This window comes from Trichosurus vulpecula, chromosome 4, assembly GCF_011100635.1.
Source record: "Trichosurus vulpecula isolate mTriVul1 chromosome 4, mTriVul1.pri, whole genome shotgun sequence".
Classification (NCBI taxonomy): domain Eukaryota; kingdom Metazoa; phylum Chordata; class Mammalia; order Diprotodontia; family Phalangeridae; genus Trichosurus; species Trichosurus vulpecula.
The window spans coordinates 194,243,209-194,261,311 of NC_050576.1; the positions used below are offsets into that span (position 1 = coordinate 194,243,209).

Sequence of the window (18,103 nt, forward strand, 5' to 3'; positions counted from 1 at the left end):
AAGAGCATTAGATTTGTTACAGAATAAGATATAAATTTTTAGATATGACAATATAGGAATTTGTTTTGCTTGACTATGCACATTTGTTATAATTTCTTTCTTTTAAATTGGGGGTAGGTAGGAAAGAAAACACTTGTTAAAGTAAAAAAAAAAATTCATCTTCACTGCAACCTCCTATCACTCCATCTCCTCCCTCCTTTTCTAGTCCATCACCCATGGTGTAGTCTCATTTCCCTCCATTTGCAACTTTGATGCTATAATTAACCAATTCAACTACACTGTCCTCTGTCCTTGAATCCTTTGCCAAACTTGAATCCTGGGTTGTCCTCACTATATGTTCTTATCTGCTCCTAATCACATGCTACTGAGTGCTCCAGAAGGGAATCATTCAGCTGTTGTCTGCATTCACTAAAAATCTTAACTAGGCACTAATTGCTGCATTGCAATCCTTTTACTCTTCCCTGATAATCATACTTCCTGTAACTTCTATTCCAAACCTCTTTTCTCATCATCCACACCAACCCTCCCCCTTCTTTTCAGCAGATATCACCTTAAACTTTAAAGAGAAAATGAGCTCCCTCATCTCCCTAATTTTATGCCTCAAATTCTCTCAACATCCCCTATTCTCTCTTTTTGCCCCAGTCCAAGAAAAAAAATGACTCTTGCAGAAGTCAGCCTCTTTACTTGTGTTCTTGGTCCCATTCCTTCCTTCATTCTTAAAAGATCTGCATTTGACTCTACCATCCCTTTGTAGGTTACCTTTATAGGTTAAAGTGGTTTTTGACTTGGGGTCTATAAACTTGTATTACAAAATATTTTGATAACTACATTTCAATATAATTGGCCTTTTGGGTGATCCCATGTGTTTTATACATCTACAAACATTACGTAGGCTTCCCCAGATTGCCAAAGGAGTACGTGAACAAAAAAGACTCAAAGAAGTTTAAGAACCCCTGCTTTTAAGCTCTGTATCTCCCTCTCACAGCTAAACTCAGGAAAAGTTTTCTGTACTCATGACCTACTCCTCATGCTTCACTCCTAAACAAACCCCTTACAACAATATGGCTTTCCTCCCCACCCCCTGAAACTGCTGTCTCCAAGATTCCTCGCAGTCTCAATAGGTACATCCAAAGACATTTTCTTGGTCTTCATTTGACCTCTCTGCAGCATTACACACAGCTCACCACCTCCTCTTCCCCAATGTTCTCATGACACTACTCACTATTGTTGTCTGACAGAACTTCCCCAATCTCCTTTGCTGGAACATCATCCATTTCTTGACTCCTATGCAAAGTTGTATCCTAGAGCTCTTTTTGTCTCTCACTACACTCTCTGTGATCTCAACAGCTCCCTCTATAAATTTTAGGCCCTGCTACGTAGTGATTGCTTAACAAATGCTCATATACTCAGCCATCCATTCATTCAGCTACTTATCCAACCTTATGAGCTCCAGCCTCCCATCAACTGCCTGCTGCATAGCTCTACCTAGTTATCCCAAAGGCAGCTCAAACTCAACATATCCAAAATGGAACTCATTATCTAAACCAGTTTTTCTTCCTAATTATCCTATTCTTGTAGAGCTGTGGTGTTAAAACTCCACTAGAGAAAGCAGCCACTAAACCATATACAAGGATCCCTGCAGATCACATATTAACTTAGAAAACCATGTTAACATTATTTGTCTTAATGTATTTTTATTTTGTTAAATATTTCCCATTTCAGTCTGGTTCAGGCAGCACTTGGGAGTGTTATGGGCTTCATATTTGACACCTCTGCTATAGAGGATAACAGCATCCTTTCTTGTCAATCATGTTTCCTACGTGGTTAGCCTCAACTTTTCTCTATCCCTTGTGTTCATATCCAATTAGTTGCCAAGTTTTGTTGATTCTTCTACCACATTTTTTATCACCTTCTCTCCACTCACACAATCATGACCCAAACTCTCCTTTTCAACTCTTACCCGGATAACTGTAGGAGCCCTTTAATGGATCTCCCTTTCCATTTTCTCCCCTCTCCAATCCATCTTCCATATAGATGCCAAAATAACCTTCCTAAACTCCAGGTTTGACTGTGTCAATCTCCTGCTCAAAAAACGTCAGTGGTCCTCTATTGTTTCTAGGATAAAATAGAAACCTCTCTGGTATTTAAAGTCTTTCACAATCTAGCTCCAACTTACCTTTCTATATTCACTTCACATAGCATCCCCTTTCCTCCCAATCCTACATTCCAAACTGGCCCACTTGCTATTCCCCATAAATGACATCTCATCTTCTCCTCCATGCCTTTGTATTAGTTATCCCCCATGCCTAGGAATGTCCTCCTTCTACTACTCCACTTCATGGAATCCCCTAGCTCTATTTAAGGCTCAGGTGGGATGTTCCCTCCTTTATGAAGTCCTTATCATTCCTCCAATTATTTTCATAATTTGTATTTATTTGTGTTTATGATGCTTTCTCCCATCAGCTCCTTGAAGGCAGGGACTATTTTAATTTTTGTTTTTGTATCCCCAGCATCTAATAGGTGCTTGCTGAATAGTTTTAAAGTCTTACTTCTCTCAATTTTTATTACAGATTTATGGATTGAAATTTACTAGCAAATAGCAATCAAGGGAATTTTTGGCAACATTAAGACTGGAGGTTTTGGGTGGTAGTTGGGTTGAGCATAGTGTCTCTAAAATTGTACTTCCTTTCTCCTTCTACTCTTTACTTTGTTCTCTTCTGGGAAATATACTATGTCTCTTGGGATTGACTTCTTCCAAGACCTGAAGTTCCCTCCCTTACCAGGGTCCCTTCCTACCAAATCCTTCTCTAAGTCCTCTTTTTCCTTTGCTTCCCTGGGCACAGGACGACTTCCTCTCTAGAAACTCTAACCTGTTCCTCTGGCTCAAGTCTCCAGTACTTTTCAAACCATTTTATTAGAACTTTACATTTTCATATCATAACTATTTTTAACTGTGGAATGTATTCTTATACTTCATTATCTGTTTCTATGAAGTTTCTGATTAAAATGTATCCTTTTAAAAAGGTTATATTTTACCCCTACATTGGTGGAATAGGTGATCTTAAGAACTAAGACTCCCTTAGAAATAAGGCCAACTAATGGTGGCAAGTGGGTACATTAACATTTACTGGGAACACAAATCAGTATCGGTTATTTTATGTTCAAGTATATTAATTAGGTCTAGCATTTTGTAGGAAATGAATTTTTCACTGTGCCTTGTTCTACAATACAGATAGCACAGTGTTTTTGCAGCTTTAACAACTTGATTATAAACTGTTTTTAAAAGTAATTTATTTGGATTTTTCACATCCTTTAATGAATTGCAAATATATTAACAGAAAAGACTTTCCCCCCCAAAGACTGTACAATTTCTGAAATAAGTCAAGAAAAGCAAAAAGGAAAGACACAAAATTACATTGTTTCAATGCAAATAGTACACATCACACCCACACTTGCATCCCTCCCTCCCACCCCTCCCCACCCTCCCACCGTGTTGTCATGTTTTGTATTAAGAAAATGAGTCACCTTATTCCTCAGTGAATACCCACACTGTGCTCCAGATCAGAGACCTCCAAACTATTTTCTTCAAAGTGTTTTTAATAGACTAAATACTGGTTATCACTGAGTTTTTTTGTTTAAGGTACAACAGCAGCATGGTTCAAAGGTTATTTTTTAGCTCTTGGAAAAAATAAAATTTCTTAAGTAATGAAGCATGGAGAAAGCAGGGACCATCTTTCATTATTGAGTACCACCATCCACTTTAGAAGAAGAATTCCTATCCTTCTAAAATTCCCGAGTTAAGAACCCTTTCCAAGGCAATTTTTCAAAACTGAATTCCAATGCAACAACTTGTAACTTCTGAACAAAATTAAAAATACATATAACACAAAAAAGGAAACTGTTAAGTTATACTTAGTAATTTAGTTTAAAAAATTTCTTCTAAATGAACTATAGCTGTTTGAAACAACTTTTTGTTCAATAAAAATGAGTTTCTTCTTTGGGTTTTTTTCATAACTCCCTTTTCAACCTATTATTTGAATGAGGAAGGGAACTAGGGGTAGGGGAAAGAATTAAGAGACTGTTGCTGGGTGAGGAAAAGCTCCATAGGATGACATGACTTCGAAAACTGGCCTAAGGAAGAAAGAAATTAAGATTGATCCCAACAAAATTGATGGATTCCCTTCCACAGTCATGGTATGCCCTTGACAATGACCATTTTCCACTCATCTCCAATGGACTAGCACCAGAAAGATTTCTACCTTTGGTGTAGTGGATGTAAACTTCCAGTACAGAAAGGTATCCAATTGTAGTTTAGGAAATAATGTTACTAGCTTCACTTTCTCCTAACAGTGCAGTGTGGGGTTTTGCAAGAATACCCCTGTTGAAAACTTTCTATGAAATGCTAGATGAGACAGCTGGCTTAAGGCTGGGCAAAAAGGGGGGAAAAACTAAACTAAATTTAAATGCTACAGAACTACAAGTGGATAACAAAATGCAATACTCTGCTAGAAATCCAAGCAGCAGCCCTTGGGAAATTTCAGCGGTGCTCCTTTCATTCAATCTGGGTTTCCTCATCTATTTTCTCAAGGAGCTTACACTTATATGCGGATCAAGTAGACAAATTTGATGAAATACCTCTCTGGCACCAAATACCTTCATCTAGTACTCTGACTTGCATTAATTGGCAACAGGATTTAGTGCATGTTTAAAAGAGCAGACGAATAGTGAATGAAAAGTCTACTCAATATTCTAACATTAGTAAATCCATAGATTAAAAATTTTTCATATCTCCTATAATCCACCTAATTTTCACAGCTTGGTTAGCAAGTACAAGTCAATAGCTGATAAGTTTTTCCTTCATCAAAATGACCCAAAACTGTATCTACTCCTGTCATTAAGAAATTGTCATTTGATATACACTATGACAATGGCACTAAATAAAAAAATGTTAATAACTAAAGGTCCCCTAAAAATTTCCTATGTTAAAATAAAGGAGGAACACACATTTAAAGACTACTTAAATAGGTTGTTGTGAAATTTCAATCATTTCCAATTTATTGTGCATAATTGGCTCTTTAAAATCCTGAAATATCATAAACTTCTGTCCATTCCCCAAGGGACACCATCGACCTAAATTGCTGTACACTATTTTGACACAGGAGAAAACTTCTGCCATCTTCATACAGTCTGGCTTATGTTTCAACTAAAAATTTCTAGTGGCCTAAACCTAACCTACTCCAAACCAATATTTTGGTGACCTATGCCATTGAAAATGAATTAGAAGCAGAGAACCTTAAAAATGGATACTACCACAACCCAAAATTAATTGCACATTCTTGCATCCTGCTTAAACAACACTTATAAAAGTTGAAAGGATACTGTCTTGAACAATATGAATTCAAGTTTATGGTAAAGGTTCTAATTATATTAAGGCTTCCACTGTCATGATCCCTTAGATTCTAGATTGATTTAGTGTTTGTATACTGTTTATTATTATGAATTTTATTTCCAGTTAGGGGACTTCGTTTGATCTTTTAATAGGCAACTACCCTATCTTTGAATGTTAAAGGTGATCCCACAGGGCTCTGAGAAGAGGTGACAACCAACTCTTTTAGTCTGTAATACCAAAACAACAGTGATTGACACTTTGAAGCTAGGTGAATAAACTGAAAACTCTCGGTTAGGTATAAAAACATTTTGTAAAAGCTGCTGTTCTGGGACACTCTCCTTTTACCAACCGCAAGTTTACACTGTATGGAGGGACATTTTATTCTTACACACACTGGTGTCCAGATTATGCCCATCATATTTGTTTATAGGAGACACTGTAGCTTTAAGGTAATTTACATTCCTTGGCATTCAAGTTACTCTGTAATAGGCAATGTCTTTTATTGTTCCATCTAGCACTTGCCAACACCATCCTTGAAGAACCTGGAAATGAAGGTCAGTCACTCCACTTACCAAGAACACAACTAAATTAAGACAAGTTTCTGGAGAAAGACCAAAAAATTCTGGTTCATCACTATTTCCCTTGGCTAACGGTTCCCTTAGGGCAAAACACAACTCTTCCTTCCATGATAGCTTTCCAACAAAGGGAGGCTTTAAAAAAAATTAGAATTAAAAAAACAAACAAAAAAGACAAAAGAAAAAAAAAGTCTTTCCCCCACAAACTGTCGTGTTCATATAGGTGAAAGAGCCAGTCTTGGTAGCAGATGAATATTGCACTGCCATTCATTCATTCTGTGTACAGTCTGGGTCCGATGAAAATGGCACATTCCTGGTGTGAGTGATGGACAATGACTGGCTCAAGATGTGAAGACTCAGAACATGGAGGGACAAGAAGAAATAACAGCACTAGTCATACATCCAGGTGCAAATGTCTGGCTTCCAGAAGTTAAAATTCATCACTTTCTGCTGCATGGAGTTGTGTGTCATCTGCATCTGTCATGCTGCTCTCTTGTGATTCATCTGTTCCCACTTTAAGAACAACAACCACAAAGACACAAAAATACATGTGATCAGTAGTAAGCTATGTAACAAATATGTCCTCTGTTATTATGAAAACAAGACAAGTAAGCAGTACTAGATCGAGACAAAATGATAGAAAATCCTAAACACAAATATTTAAATGTTTTCCTTCCTTGCATAAAGTACAATTCTTTCGGACAGAACTAGAGAGGGTTACTAAGTTATCCTGTTAAGGAACTCAAGGATAGCATGTCAAAGAGAAGTGACACTGGAGTTTACTGTAAGGATAAGAAAGGTTAGTGGATTCAAGGAAGTGAAGAAAAACACTTTCTTCTCTGTCAGACATGAAATCCAAAGCCCTTTACTTGAATGTCTATTAAAACAAACAAACAAACAAACAAACAAACAAACAAACAAACAGCAAGGGAATGTGAATCCCTGCTTAGTCTTCTCTTCTAATGACTCTGGACAGGTAACCACTTTCAAGCAAATTCTCTCTGAGAGAGGTATCTGGTTCTGGGGTTGTCTGTTGAAAGCAAGTTTTGCCATACCAGAAGGGAAACTATTAAAAATGAGATATATTGCATTTATGGTAAACATTGCCTAAAACAATCTAACTTCATAACCAGATATTTTTATACAATGGGATTTCCATACAATTCTAATAAAATAATAATTATGACAATTTTTATATGCTTTCAATTTTATAAAATATTTTACATGTTTTATCTCATTTTTGCCTTATAATCAACCATGGGGTAAACAGTGAGAGAAATGATTATTACTTTCTCATATTAACAATCAATTATTGAATTAGGACCAGAACTTTTTCAGAAGCCCGCAGGTTGTTCAGTCTCTGAAGGACACTGCTGACAAAGAGATCAAACTTTCTCTTCAATGTTGTTCAGACCCCATCCAGGAGGGGAAATCCATTGTGTTCTACACGGGTTTGAGTGGGAATAAATTATATGATTAGACTGCCCAAGGCAGGGCAATTTAGAAGTACATGACACCAAAGAGAGTCATATCCCTAGCCCCTCATTAGAATAGGTCCACCTCTCACTGTAATATTCATTCTTCTGATTAACTGTTAACCAATCAAAGGTGATTGCCACTCTCAGGAACACCCACTCTTCCAAGGACATATAAACTGTTAGCCCACTGTCATGACGTGTTTTTGGCATTCAAGAATGTCACTGACTCATTTTATTGGTAATATGCAAGCATTATTAAAAAACAATTAATTACCCAGAAACTATGTCTCTTGTACATTTTGAATGTTACAGTGACAGTATTATACTCATTTTACAGATGGGATTCAGAAAGAGATTAAATGGTTTGCCCAATGTCACATCACTAGCAAGCAGAGATTTTCTGACTGCCAAATCAAGTATTTTTCCTATTTCATGCTGTGTGGTTTTTTTTTTGTTTGTTTTTTTTGCTGTGTGGGTCTTGATACAGCAAACTGAACATATAAAAGGCACATGAAATTATTCTTGCCCTCAAAGAGCTTATGATCTAGTTGGGAAAACAGTGTATATGTATCTAAAAAGATGAATGCCAATACAATGCCAAAAGAGTGATACAGAAAATAAATGCTATAGGAATACACTTCAATAGGAACTAGTTATTATTTTAAAATTCCAATTAAAAACCAATTTTGTAAATACTATTTTATGCCTACTATTATTGATGGCTACCCTAAAAGTTAAAAACAAAACAAAGGAGAAATCCCAATCAATGCCTGCCCACTCAAACAAGGGAGACAGAATGTCTCCTTAACTGAATTTTATATACTTGGTTGTTATGAGCTGTTTATTAATGTCCATCAACCTACATAGTGGTACTTCAGAGTAGCAGATAACAACCACTATTTGGTGTTACCAAAAAGTTGGGTGGTACTTAATAGTTGATTTCATGTTGATCTTTGAAAGAAGCAATTGACTTAAGGCATTTTAAAATTAAATTACTGTTCTAAAAGGGCAACTAGGTGGCTCAATGGATTGAGTGCTGGGGCTGGAGTCAGGAAGACCTGAGTTCAAACCCAGCCTCATACACTTACTAGCTGTATGACCCTGAGCAAGTCACTTAACCTCTGTCTTCTTCAGCTTGCTCAACTGTAAAATGAGGAAAATGGGAGATTAAATATTGGTAAACTTCCTCCCTCCCTTCTTTCCTTTTCTTTTTATTCTTAAGTTTATATAGTATTAGTCATACTAGCATTTCAATAATTATTTCCTCAGAAACATGCTCCTTTTATAACTTAAAATACACAAATAATTCTCATTATATATTTCAAAGTGCTATTACTTCTATTATTGCAATTTACCTTCTTAACATCAGTCTCATTTTCCAGAAGGAAACCAAAGTGAAACCCTGATAAATTATTCAAAGTCACAAAACAAATTATCAAAGGAACAAAGGCTGGAACGCAGGTTTCCTGACTGCTAGTCTGACACACTTTCTACTACACCTTGTTAAAATATCTTCCTTGCAAACATCTCCCAGGAGAGTGAAAACCCCCTAGTAGAACATATGATTCTAGAGAGAATTTTATTTTTGTCTCTATAGCCCCAGAATCTATCACACTGCCTGGCACACAGTAGTTGCTTAATAAATATTTGTGGAATTGGGCTATTTGAATTACATTCTTTTGAGTTAGAAGAGTGTTTAAGTTTTTCCTTCATTTACTATGATTTGCAAAAAGGTCAAGTCAGTTCTATGGACAATACCTAATATAGCCATAGTTTCTTTTATTTCTATTTATATACTTGTGGGTGTGTGTGATATATTTTTATTGTTATAATAGTCTGAAAAACTCTTAAGTTATCCCAATGGGGATTCCCATGTGATATACCACACTTTTTTGGTTTAGAGCTAGAAATACAAACCTGATTCATATGGATAACACTCACTGATCTGTTCTTCTTGAGTTATGGGTTCCTCATCATCTGGGAGGTAACGCTTGTCAATTGCTTCTTTAATCTGATTGTTAGCTCCTTTAGGGTCTAAATCCATTGCCCAGGAGAAATTCATCAGGGCCAGATGAGTTTGACCTAGCTTCTTGTAAACCTAAAAACAAATATTGAAACTACATTTTTCATTATGTTGCTGACTTCAATCATAAAGAACACAACTTTTTAAATTTAAAGTGAGTTCCTATCATATGTTCTAAGTTGTCAGTTGATCAATTTGAATGTACTTTTACATTACACCTAAATTCATGCCTTTTTCTTTGATTTTTAATATTTTCAAAAGTCATTCTCCAAGTGCAATGGAGATCTTCCATGGGGGGCTATTTTCAGACTTTGAGATCTTCATTTCCTATAATCTTAGATCTACAATACAGAACATGCTCTTTTGTTGAAGCAAAAACCACCATGCAAAAACAGAGGACATATTTTAATCTCACATAACCTTGGTTTTCCACACATTTGAATTATCTTTCAACTTCTATACCCTCTGTTCCCACAATGGAGTCTTGATCTTGTGAATTTTAGTTGCTACTTTAACCAGGAGTTATCAATGTGCTTGATCTAGCTTAGAACACTTTCGGTCTTGGTAATTGTACCAGCTATCTTCCAGTGTTTTCCAGGTGGGAGATTCCAAATATAACACACACACCCACACACACACCAGTGGAAGCAGAAGGCTTTTCATGAATGTCACCTCAACTATGAACTTGCTGCTTACATGGCTGGCTAAAGAATGCTAATCTACTGCAATTATCTTTCTTTTAAAAAATGACCATAATGGATAGGGGGACCCATTTTAATGTGTCCTGTTTTATCCACAGCTCTTTAACACCCTTTGATGGAATGTACTTGGTCACCTCTAACTTTAAAGGCTCTAATTAAGAAATTATAAAACAAAATAAACAAAAAACCTAACAAGAGGACTTTCTTGTAGATATAATCCAATATACACTTCTTGAGTCCTTATTACAAACAAAGCACTATGCTAGGTTCTAAGGATGTTAAGATCTGAAAAACAAAAACAAAACAAGGTTCTTACCCTTATGGAGCTTGTGATCTAATAGGGGAGGGAGGGTGAATGGACTTATTGTGTACACAAATAGCACAGAAAATACAAAGTATGAGCTAAATAAATCTGAAGCAAATGAAATCATTTTCAACTGGGGGTAGGACACAGCTTGGTTTTGACAGAAGAGGTAAATATCTGGAATATATGAATTCTACCAAGCAAACATAATGCCTAGCAGTGACAAGTAGGAAAAACAGTAATAGAGACTTCCAGAAAGCTATAGAAGTCAAAGTTCAAAAAATGATCTACCAATAAAAAGCTTCAGATGTCTACACAAAAATGCACAAAATATGGGTAACAACCAAAGAGTTGCTCTTATTACAAAGAAAAAAATTTGGTCTTAAAACAGTGATATATATAAAATGAGACGATATTCCAAATCTAAAGACTTTTTGTTTCTAACTTCACAACATCTCTTGCATATGTCCCAATCACTTCTTGATTAGACTACTTTAAGAGTCTTAACTGGTCTCCCAGCCCCAAATCTCTCTCTCTGATCTATCCTCCATACAGCTGCTAAAGTGTTTTTCCTTTAAAGGCACATGTTTACTATGTCATTCCTTACTGAAAAAATCTGAGTGGCTCCCTATAACCTCTAGAGTCAACTATAAACTCCTCTTCCCAGCATTTAATAAGCTCTTCACACACATTACTCCCCTTCAGGTACTCTACAGACCAGCCTTTCTGGTCTACTTGCTGTTTCTCACACATGATGCTCTATCTCTTCTATTCCTTTGAACTGGTAGTCCAACACTAGAACGCTCTCTCCTTACTGCTGCCTCCCTGGCTTCATTCGAAGATCAACTTAAGCTCCTCCTTCTAGATCAAGCCTTTATAGACACTCCTAGATGCTCTGCTCTCCCTCCCAAAACTACCTTGTATTCATCATGTGGGCTGGTGTGTGCACGTGCACATACGCATCCGTATATGTTGCTTCTCCCATTAGAATGTGAGCTCCTTGACGGCAGGGGCTATTTCACTGTTGTCTGTGTCCTCAGCATTTAGCATGCTGTGTGACACAGTTATTTGTTTTTCAATCGTGTCCAACTCCTTGTGACCCCATTTGGGGTTTTCTTGGCAAAGATACTGGAGAGGTTTGCCATTTCCTTCTCTAGCTCATTTTACAGATGAGAAAACTGAGGCAAACAGGGTTAAGTGACTTGCCCAGGGTCACACAACTAGGAAGTATCTGAGGTCAGATTTGAACTCATGAAGATGAGTCTTTCTGACTCTAGGCCTGGTACTTTATTTGTCACCTAGCTACTCTTGGTACATAGTAGAGGTTACTAAATCTTTGATTGTTGACTAACTGGGTGTTCTCTTCAATGATGTGCAGACCAGAACCCATCCATGACTGCCCTTACTATGTAACTCTGATCCATTTCTTCCCATAAATTTCCCAAGGGGTTTATCCAATATGGAGGGAACCTTCCTTGAGTGGAAAGTTGGCTAAACTTTTGAGTTTTTATAGATACAATTTAAGAGGCTCTGTAAAGTTGTGGAGCTTGTTGCTATCAGGATTATGTTAAACCAGAACATCTGGAGGTCACTATCTACAGAGAGAGGAGGATTCCTCCCCTCTTTAATTTGGGCTCTGAGCTAGATCTCCTCCCTGACAGTGATGAATGAATACCTTTGGAGAGCATATAGACATTCTGACACTCTCCCTCCCTCACTATATATGTATGCTTATGCATGCTTCCCTTGATATGAATGTTCAGATCACTAGAAAAATTCTTTCTGTTGTTATACCTTTCAAGCAATCTTATATAATTTTGATCTATGTATGGTGGTCATTGTTGAAGAAGAAACTTTAAGGCAGAGTTTTACTCTAGTATACCAAATGCTTTTTGTTTTTAATTACTGTGTTGTAGGAAATGATAAATATGATAAATTTAGAGAAGCATGGAAAGATCTATATGAACTGTTGCAAAGTGAAGTAATCAGAGACAGAAAAACAATATACACAATAACTACAACCATGAAAACAGAACACAAAAAAAAAATCAAAAGTGAATGTTATTACAAATAGAAGCATGACCAAAGAGACCCTAACCATACTCCTTTGAAGAAGTGGAACGTATACAAGTGTGTACACTGCACATATTTTCAGATTTTTTTTGATGCACTGATTAATTTTTTGCTGAATTTTGTCTTTTGTTACATGGGATGATTCTTGGTGAGGGAAAGAAGGGAAAACTATGGTACTATAAAACAAAAAACATAAATAACTTTATTTTTTAAAAAAATAAGCAACAAGCACAGTAAGATCTTGTGTTCCTCTATTTTTGGTCAACTGTGTGATGGTAATAATGTAGTCTTCTGTAGAACATCTTTTATCTCTGGAAAGGTAAATGTTATTCAAAAGCAACAGGATAAGTAAGAGAGGGGGACAAAACGGCATGGCAAACACTCATATAAGGAAATCCAGCAATCAGGGGAGGAAGATGTGGTAGGATTTGTGATAGAGAAGGAAAAGAAAGTCAGACATAGTCAGACATAATTTGTATTTCAGGAAAGCAGATTTCGAAAGCTTCAGAGAAAGGATACGCAGAGTTCCACAGATTAATATTCCACAAGGGAAGTCAGGAGGGATAAGAAGAAAACTGATATTTTGAAGATAACCAATCTGACTGATGAGTAAAGAGCGGAGCTGCCTAAGACCAATGTGGAAACACAGGGAAATCACCAACTAATTCAGGTTTTTAAGACTTGTACCAAAGTTGGAAGCAAGAACAGGTTAAGAATGAATACAAAATGTGACAGCTATACAAGAATACTGTTAGGAATGCTTAAACTCATAATGACCTGAGGCTGGGAGAAAGAAAGGTAAATTTCTTGTATTCTTTGACTAGACCGAAAGAAGAAAAACCCAAAGAAGAATGGCATCCTTCCTATCTATCCTCTAAATACTTTAATGCAGGCTTTTCTATAACCTCATCTGAAGACTATGCCAAGACTTTTTGTCTATCACAAACTCTAGAATAAAATGGTCACTTCTAGCCTAGGCTTCCTATTATTTCTAACCCAGTAATCCTGTTAGTGAGGATAAGATCTAGAATAGAATTTCCCTTTGAGGCTTCCTCTGCCTGTTGACTTTGAAATTAATCTACTTTGTCTTGGTAGAGTGCTTTAGGAGATAACTGGATAACTGAAGTCCCTCATGACTATTATGCCATGTCTCTCTACTAGATTGGTGATGGTTTACCAAATCCTCACTTATTTCCTCTTTTTCTCCCTCTGCAGTATACTCCAACGATAAAATGGCTTCAATTTCTCCCTTCACTGGTCTTTACTCTCCATCATCTTTCCTCCCTCTGGTTCTCAGATTTCCTCACATGAGGATACCTTCTTAATATAGTGTTAGCCCATATTTCCTATTACATATGCCATTTCTTTTGAATTAAGTTATTCCTATCTGGAGCCATGATCCAGTAATGGGCTTTATCCCACCATGTCTCAGTGACACTATGAGGTCACATTCTCCTCAAATGAGGAATTCTAATTCTTCTTGCTTAAACTTTGGGCATTTGTGTGTAGTGACCTTCTGGGAATCTTAACTATTGTTCTTCCTTTTTTTTATAGCTACTTTCAAGGGTACCTAACTTACTCTTATTCACTTTTGTTAGGTGTACTTCATCTCTGGCCAGGAATCTCTTGTCCCTATACTTTAAACTTTGGTCCAGAAATCCAAATCCCATTCTTCAACACCGCCTAATTAGCTAGCTGTTCATTTTTCAAAATAACCTTTCATGCAATCCTCACCTTCAATGGTCAATAGTGATGAAAACATAACTTGTGTCCCTATGGTCTTCAGTTTCTTGTCAAATTCTATGTTCCCAACCTTGGTCTAATATAAATCAAGACATTCATAGCAATTACTTTCTGTAACAACCCATTATTTGGGTGCCCACTAATTGAGGAATTACTGACTATGATACATAAATGCAAAGTATATAATGTATATAGTACAGTAAGAAATTATGAATAAAGAATTCAGAGAAACAAGAAGATTTTGATTAACTTTATGATGTAGAGTGAAATAAGCAAAGCAAAAATCGCACCCCCCCCATATTACAATGTAAATGAAAATGTCATTAAAAGGAAGTTGAATTCTGATTAACAGAATGGTCCCAGAGAAATGACAATAAGATATCTGTCTTCTCCTCAGAGAAGTAGGGCACTACCAGAAAAGAATGCTAGAGACACTATCAGCTGTAATTAGTACATTGGGTAATCATACTTCATTGTTTTCCGTCATTACAAAGAGGATTACATTTCAAGGTGGGGTAGGAGACTATGAGCAGAAATGATTGTAATCCAATTTGCAGGGGATAGTATATTAACAATACCTCTTATGCCTGCTAAAATCATACAGGCATTTATGCGAGAGGTGGCCAGGGATATGACTTTATTCAACGATCATTAAATAATCATTTGCCATCAGCTGCTCTGCTTGGTTTTGACTCCATGAATATTTTGCCTCCCCCAGGATAAGCTCAACACCTGGAATCTCATCATCTTGAAAATTAATTCAGCATCTTCAGTTGCCTTTCCTCTAAGTTTGGAAAATTGAGCAATGAGGGCCCTCCCCCTTCCCCCGCCTCCAGACATCCCTTTTAGAGGATTCAAACTTTTCCAGGTATTTTCATTTACCAACTGCAGCTCCATTTGGTCTCTTTGCTAGAAACACTCTCCCACCCCTTACAGCTTCTTTTCGTGTATTGTCTTCCCCTAGTAAGATCTCTTCCAGGTCTAAAGCTATAATCCCATGATCTAGTATAGGAACTGCAGATAGTGATTTGGGCCTAGAACTGAATAGGAAATCAAATCAGACTGCATACAGCTTTCAATGATCCCAACTTGCTTGCTGACACACAAAAAAAACTTAGAAAATTTTTTATTGCATTTACATAATTTCTCTATATATACATATACATACATATGTATACATATATTTCCCCACTTTCCTTTGGTTACAAAGAATAAAAATAAGAGAAAATGGTTTAGCAAATGTAACTAGTGCATCAACTAAGTCTGAGGATATGATATGATATCAATAGGTCCCCTTCTTTGCAGGGGGAAGGATTTCAAGCTTGGTCATTAAAATTTTGTAGCACTCAGCTTTTTTTTTTTTTTTTTTTGCTTTTTCCATTTACATTTTTGTAGTCATTGTGTACATAATATTCCTGGTGTTGCTTATTATTCTTGAACTCTGCATGAGTTCAGATTAGTCTTCTCATGCTTTTCTAAATTTTGCATGTTCACTGTTTCTTATGGCACAGTAATATTCCATTACATTAATGTACTACAAACCGTTTGGTCATTCCTCAATCAATGGTCGTGTACTTTATCTACATTCTTTGTAAAAGCTCATATTTTTTAGCTTTATGCCTGCAACTCACAGTACACAGTGAATGTATCTCAGGAAAATCAAATTTATAAGTCACCCAAAGGGCAATGGAAGTAGGCTGCATGAAGCATATTACTAATGATCACTAATGATTCGATGAGAATCAGTGAAAAAGACAATAGTGAGAATGTGTGTGTTACGTGTGTATGTAAGTGTGTATAATTGGAAAAAGAAATGTATACAGAATGCCACACTGATACTCTCAGAGATACTGGAAAAAGTAAAGGAAGGTCTCCAGTGAGATGGCACAAGATGGCAAGAAGGCGGTGAGAGTTCACACACCAATGAAACATACATGAACTTTGCTGAGGAGATAAATGTAGATCTTCTATGTGTGAGGCAATAAATTGCACTGTATAGTGGAAAGGAAGCATTTTCATAATGCATATGGCAACCCTAATTATACTATTTTATACTATCGGGTGATATAGAGTTTAACTTGTGTCCTCTTTGAAATGATTAACCTAACCTTTCAACACAGATGAATGGATGTTAGGAACATACCTGAGACATTTCTTTATGATCATGGTAAATATATCAAGCAGATCTCATATGCTACAGAAGCCAACAGTCTGGATCACAAGCTTTTAAAAAATGTATTGTCTCAATATCGAATTTAGCTAACACTAACAAATATATTTAATAAGATGCTACATTACAATGAATTCTTGGGAGCTATGCTATTGGAACACAGGTGAGCAAGGCTCTGAATATGAACCTAACGACGACATCTATAATCTGAAGACAAGCCTGCAGGCATTCATCATCACAGAATGATGGCCACAGTAACTGCTGAAGACCATCTCCTAAAGTCATTTTAATGGAAGAAGCATATTGCCAATAAAATCTTGATCCTTCAAATAAGCAATTAACAATCATACTGTTGCACTGGGTTTGTAAATGAGCAAGGGCCCAGGTACCTTGAGAAATACAAAAAAAAAGTCTCACCAGATGAAAATAATTTGGCAGAAGGTTGGTGAAGAAAGGCTAACTATACTTCACGCGTGCACATGCACGCACACACACACCCCCTACACACACACACACACACACACACACACACACACACACACACACACACACATGTAGGGGAATTGTTGATGCTTTTAAATTTGATTTATTTTTGTTCATAAAATCATGAAGCAAATTGCCAATGCAATAGTCAGTATATGCCAGAGGGAAGACTTGACCCTTCAGGTCTTAGTCAATTACCCGATTAGAATTTTGATTAGAAAAAAAGTATAAACAATAGAGGATATTTGAAGAAAGGATCTAAATTAAATGGAGATGAAGTAACTCAATCATAAATAACTGATAGGTCAAAAAGGTCAAAAAAAAATCAGAATAAAATAGATAATTTCATCCAAGAAAATGCCAATTATAAGACAATGTGCTGAGATGAAGCCAAAGTAGTTCTGAGGGGAAAATATGTATTACTAAACACTTTCACCAACAAAAGAGAGAAGAAAACAGATTAATGAAATGGGCATGCACCTAGAAAAAAATTAGAAAGGCAATAAATGAAGAAAACTTCAACAAACACAAAAGCAATTCTGAAAACCAAAGAAGAGATTAAAATTGAAAGCAAAAAAAATTGAGCCATTTAGGAAAAAAAAAAAGGAAAGGGAACCTAACAAAATAAACTATTAGCTAATCCAATATTTTCTAAAAAGTAGAAAATCAAATTAGAAACTATTTTACCCAATTATATGCCAACAAAGATGACAGATGAAATAGATGAATACTTACAAAAATATAATATACATATTAATAAAATAATAGAGAATTAAAACAATCAAGTCTCAGAAAAAGAAACTCTGTAACTCATCAAGGAATTCTCAACCAAAATTATTCCAGACCCAGATGGATTTACAAATGAATTCCAACAAGACAAAAAAAAAAAAGAAAATTCCAATATTATATAAACTGAGCCTAATGATAGGGAAAGAAGGGATCCTATAAAATTCCTTCTATAAGACAAATATAGTCCTTATACATAAAGTAGGGAAAGACAAAGCACTTTCTCCTTAGCTCCAGTCCTGGATCACTAAGTCCCTGATGGATCTTTTAAATGGGATGTCTCATGTGCATCTCAAACCCAACACAGTCAAGTATATTGTGCTTTTTGCAGTCATCCAGATTTGGAACTTCAGAGTCATGATAATAGCTAGCATTTAT

At 36.2% G+C, this 18,103-nt stretch overlaps 1 protein-coding gene across 4 annotated transcripts in view; it reads right to left on the minus strand.

Moving 5' to 3' along the window:
* Positions 1-3,274: 3,274 nt before the first annotated feature.
* CDC27 (cell division cycle 27) overlaps positions 3,275-18,103 on the minus strand; it is a 98,785-nt gene continuing 83,956 nt past the window's right edge. The window contains exons 18-19 of one of the 4 annotated variants that reach the window (XM_036754870.1): positions 9,384-9,540; positions 3,275-6,477 (exon numbers count right to left, since the gene is read on the minus strand). In XM_036754870.1, the coding sequence (XP_036610765.1) occupies positions 6,395-6,477; positions 9,384-9,540 (240 nt within the window). In that variant the 3' untranslated portion in view covers positions 3,275-6,394. Of the gene's footprint in view, positions 6,478-9,359; positions 9,541-18,103 lie in introns of all 4 variants that reach the window. The other 3 variants (XM_036754869.1, XM_036754871.1, XM_036754868.1) reach the window with 3 other exon arrangements.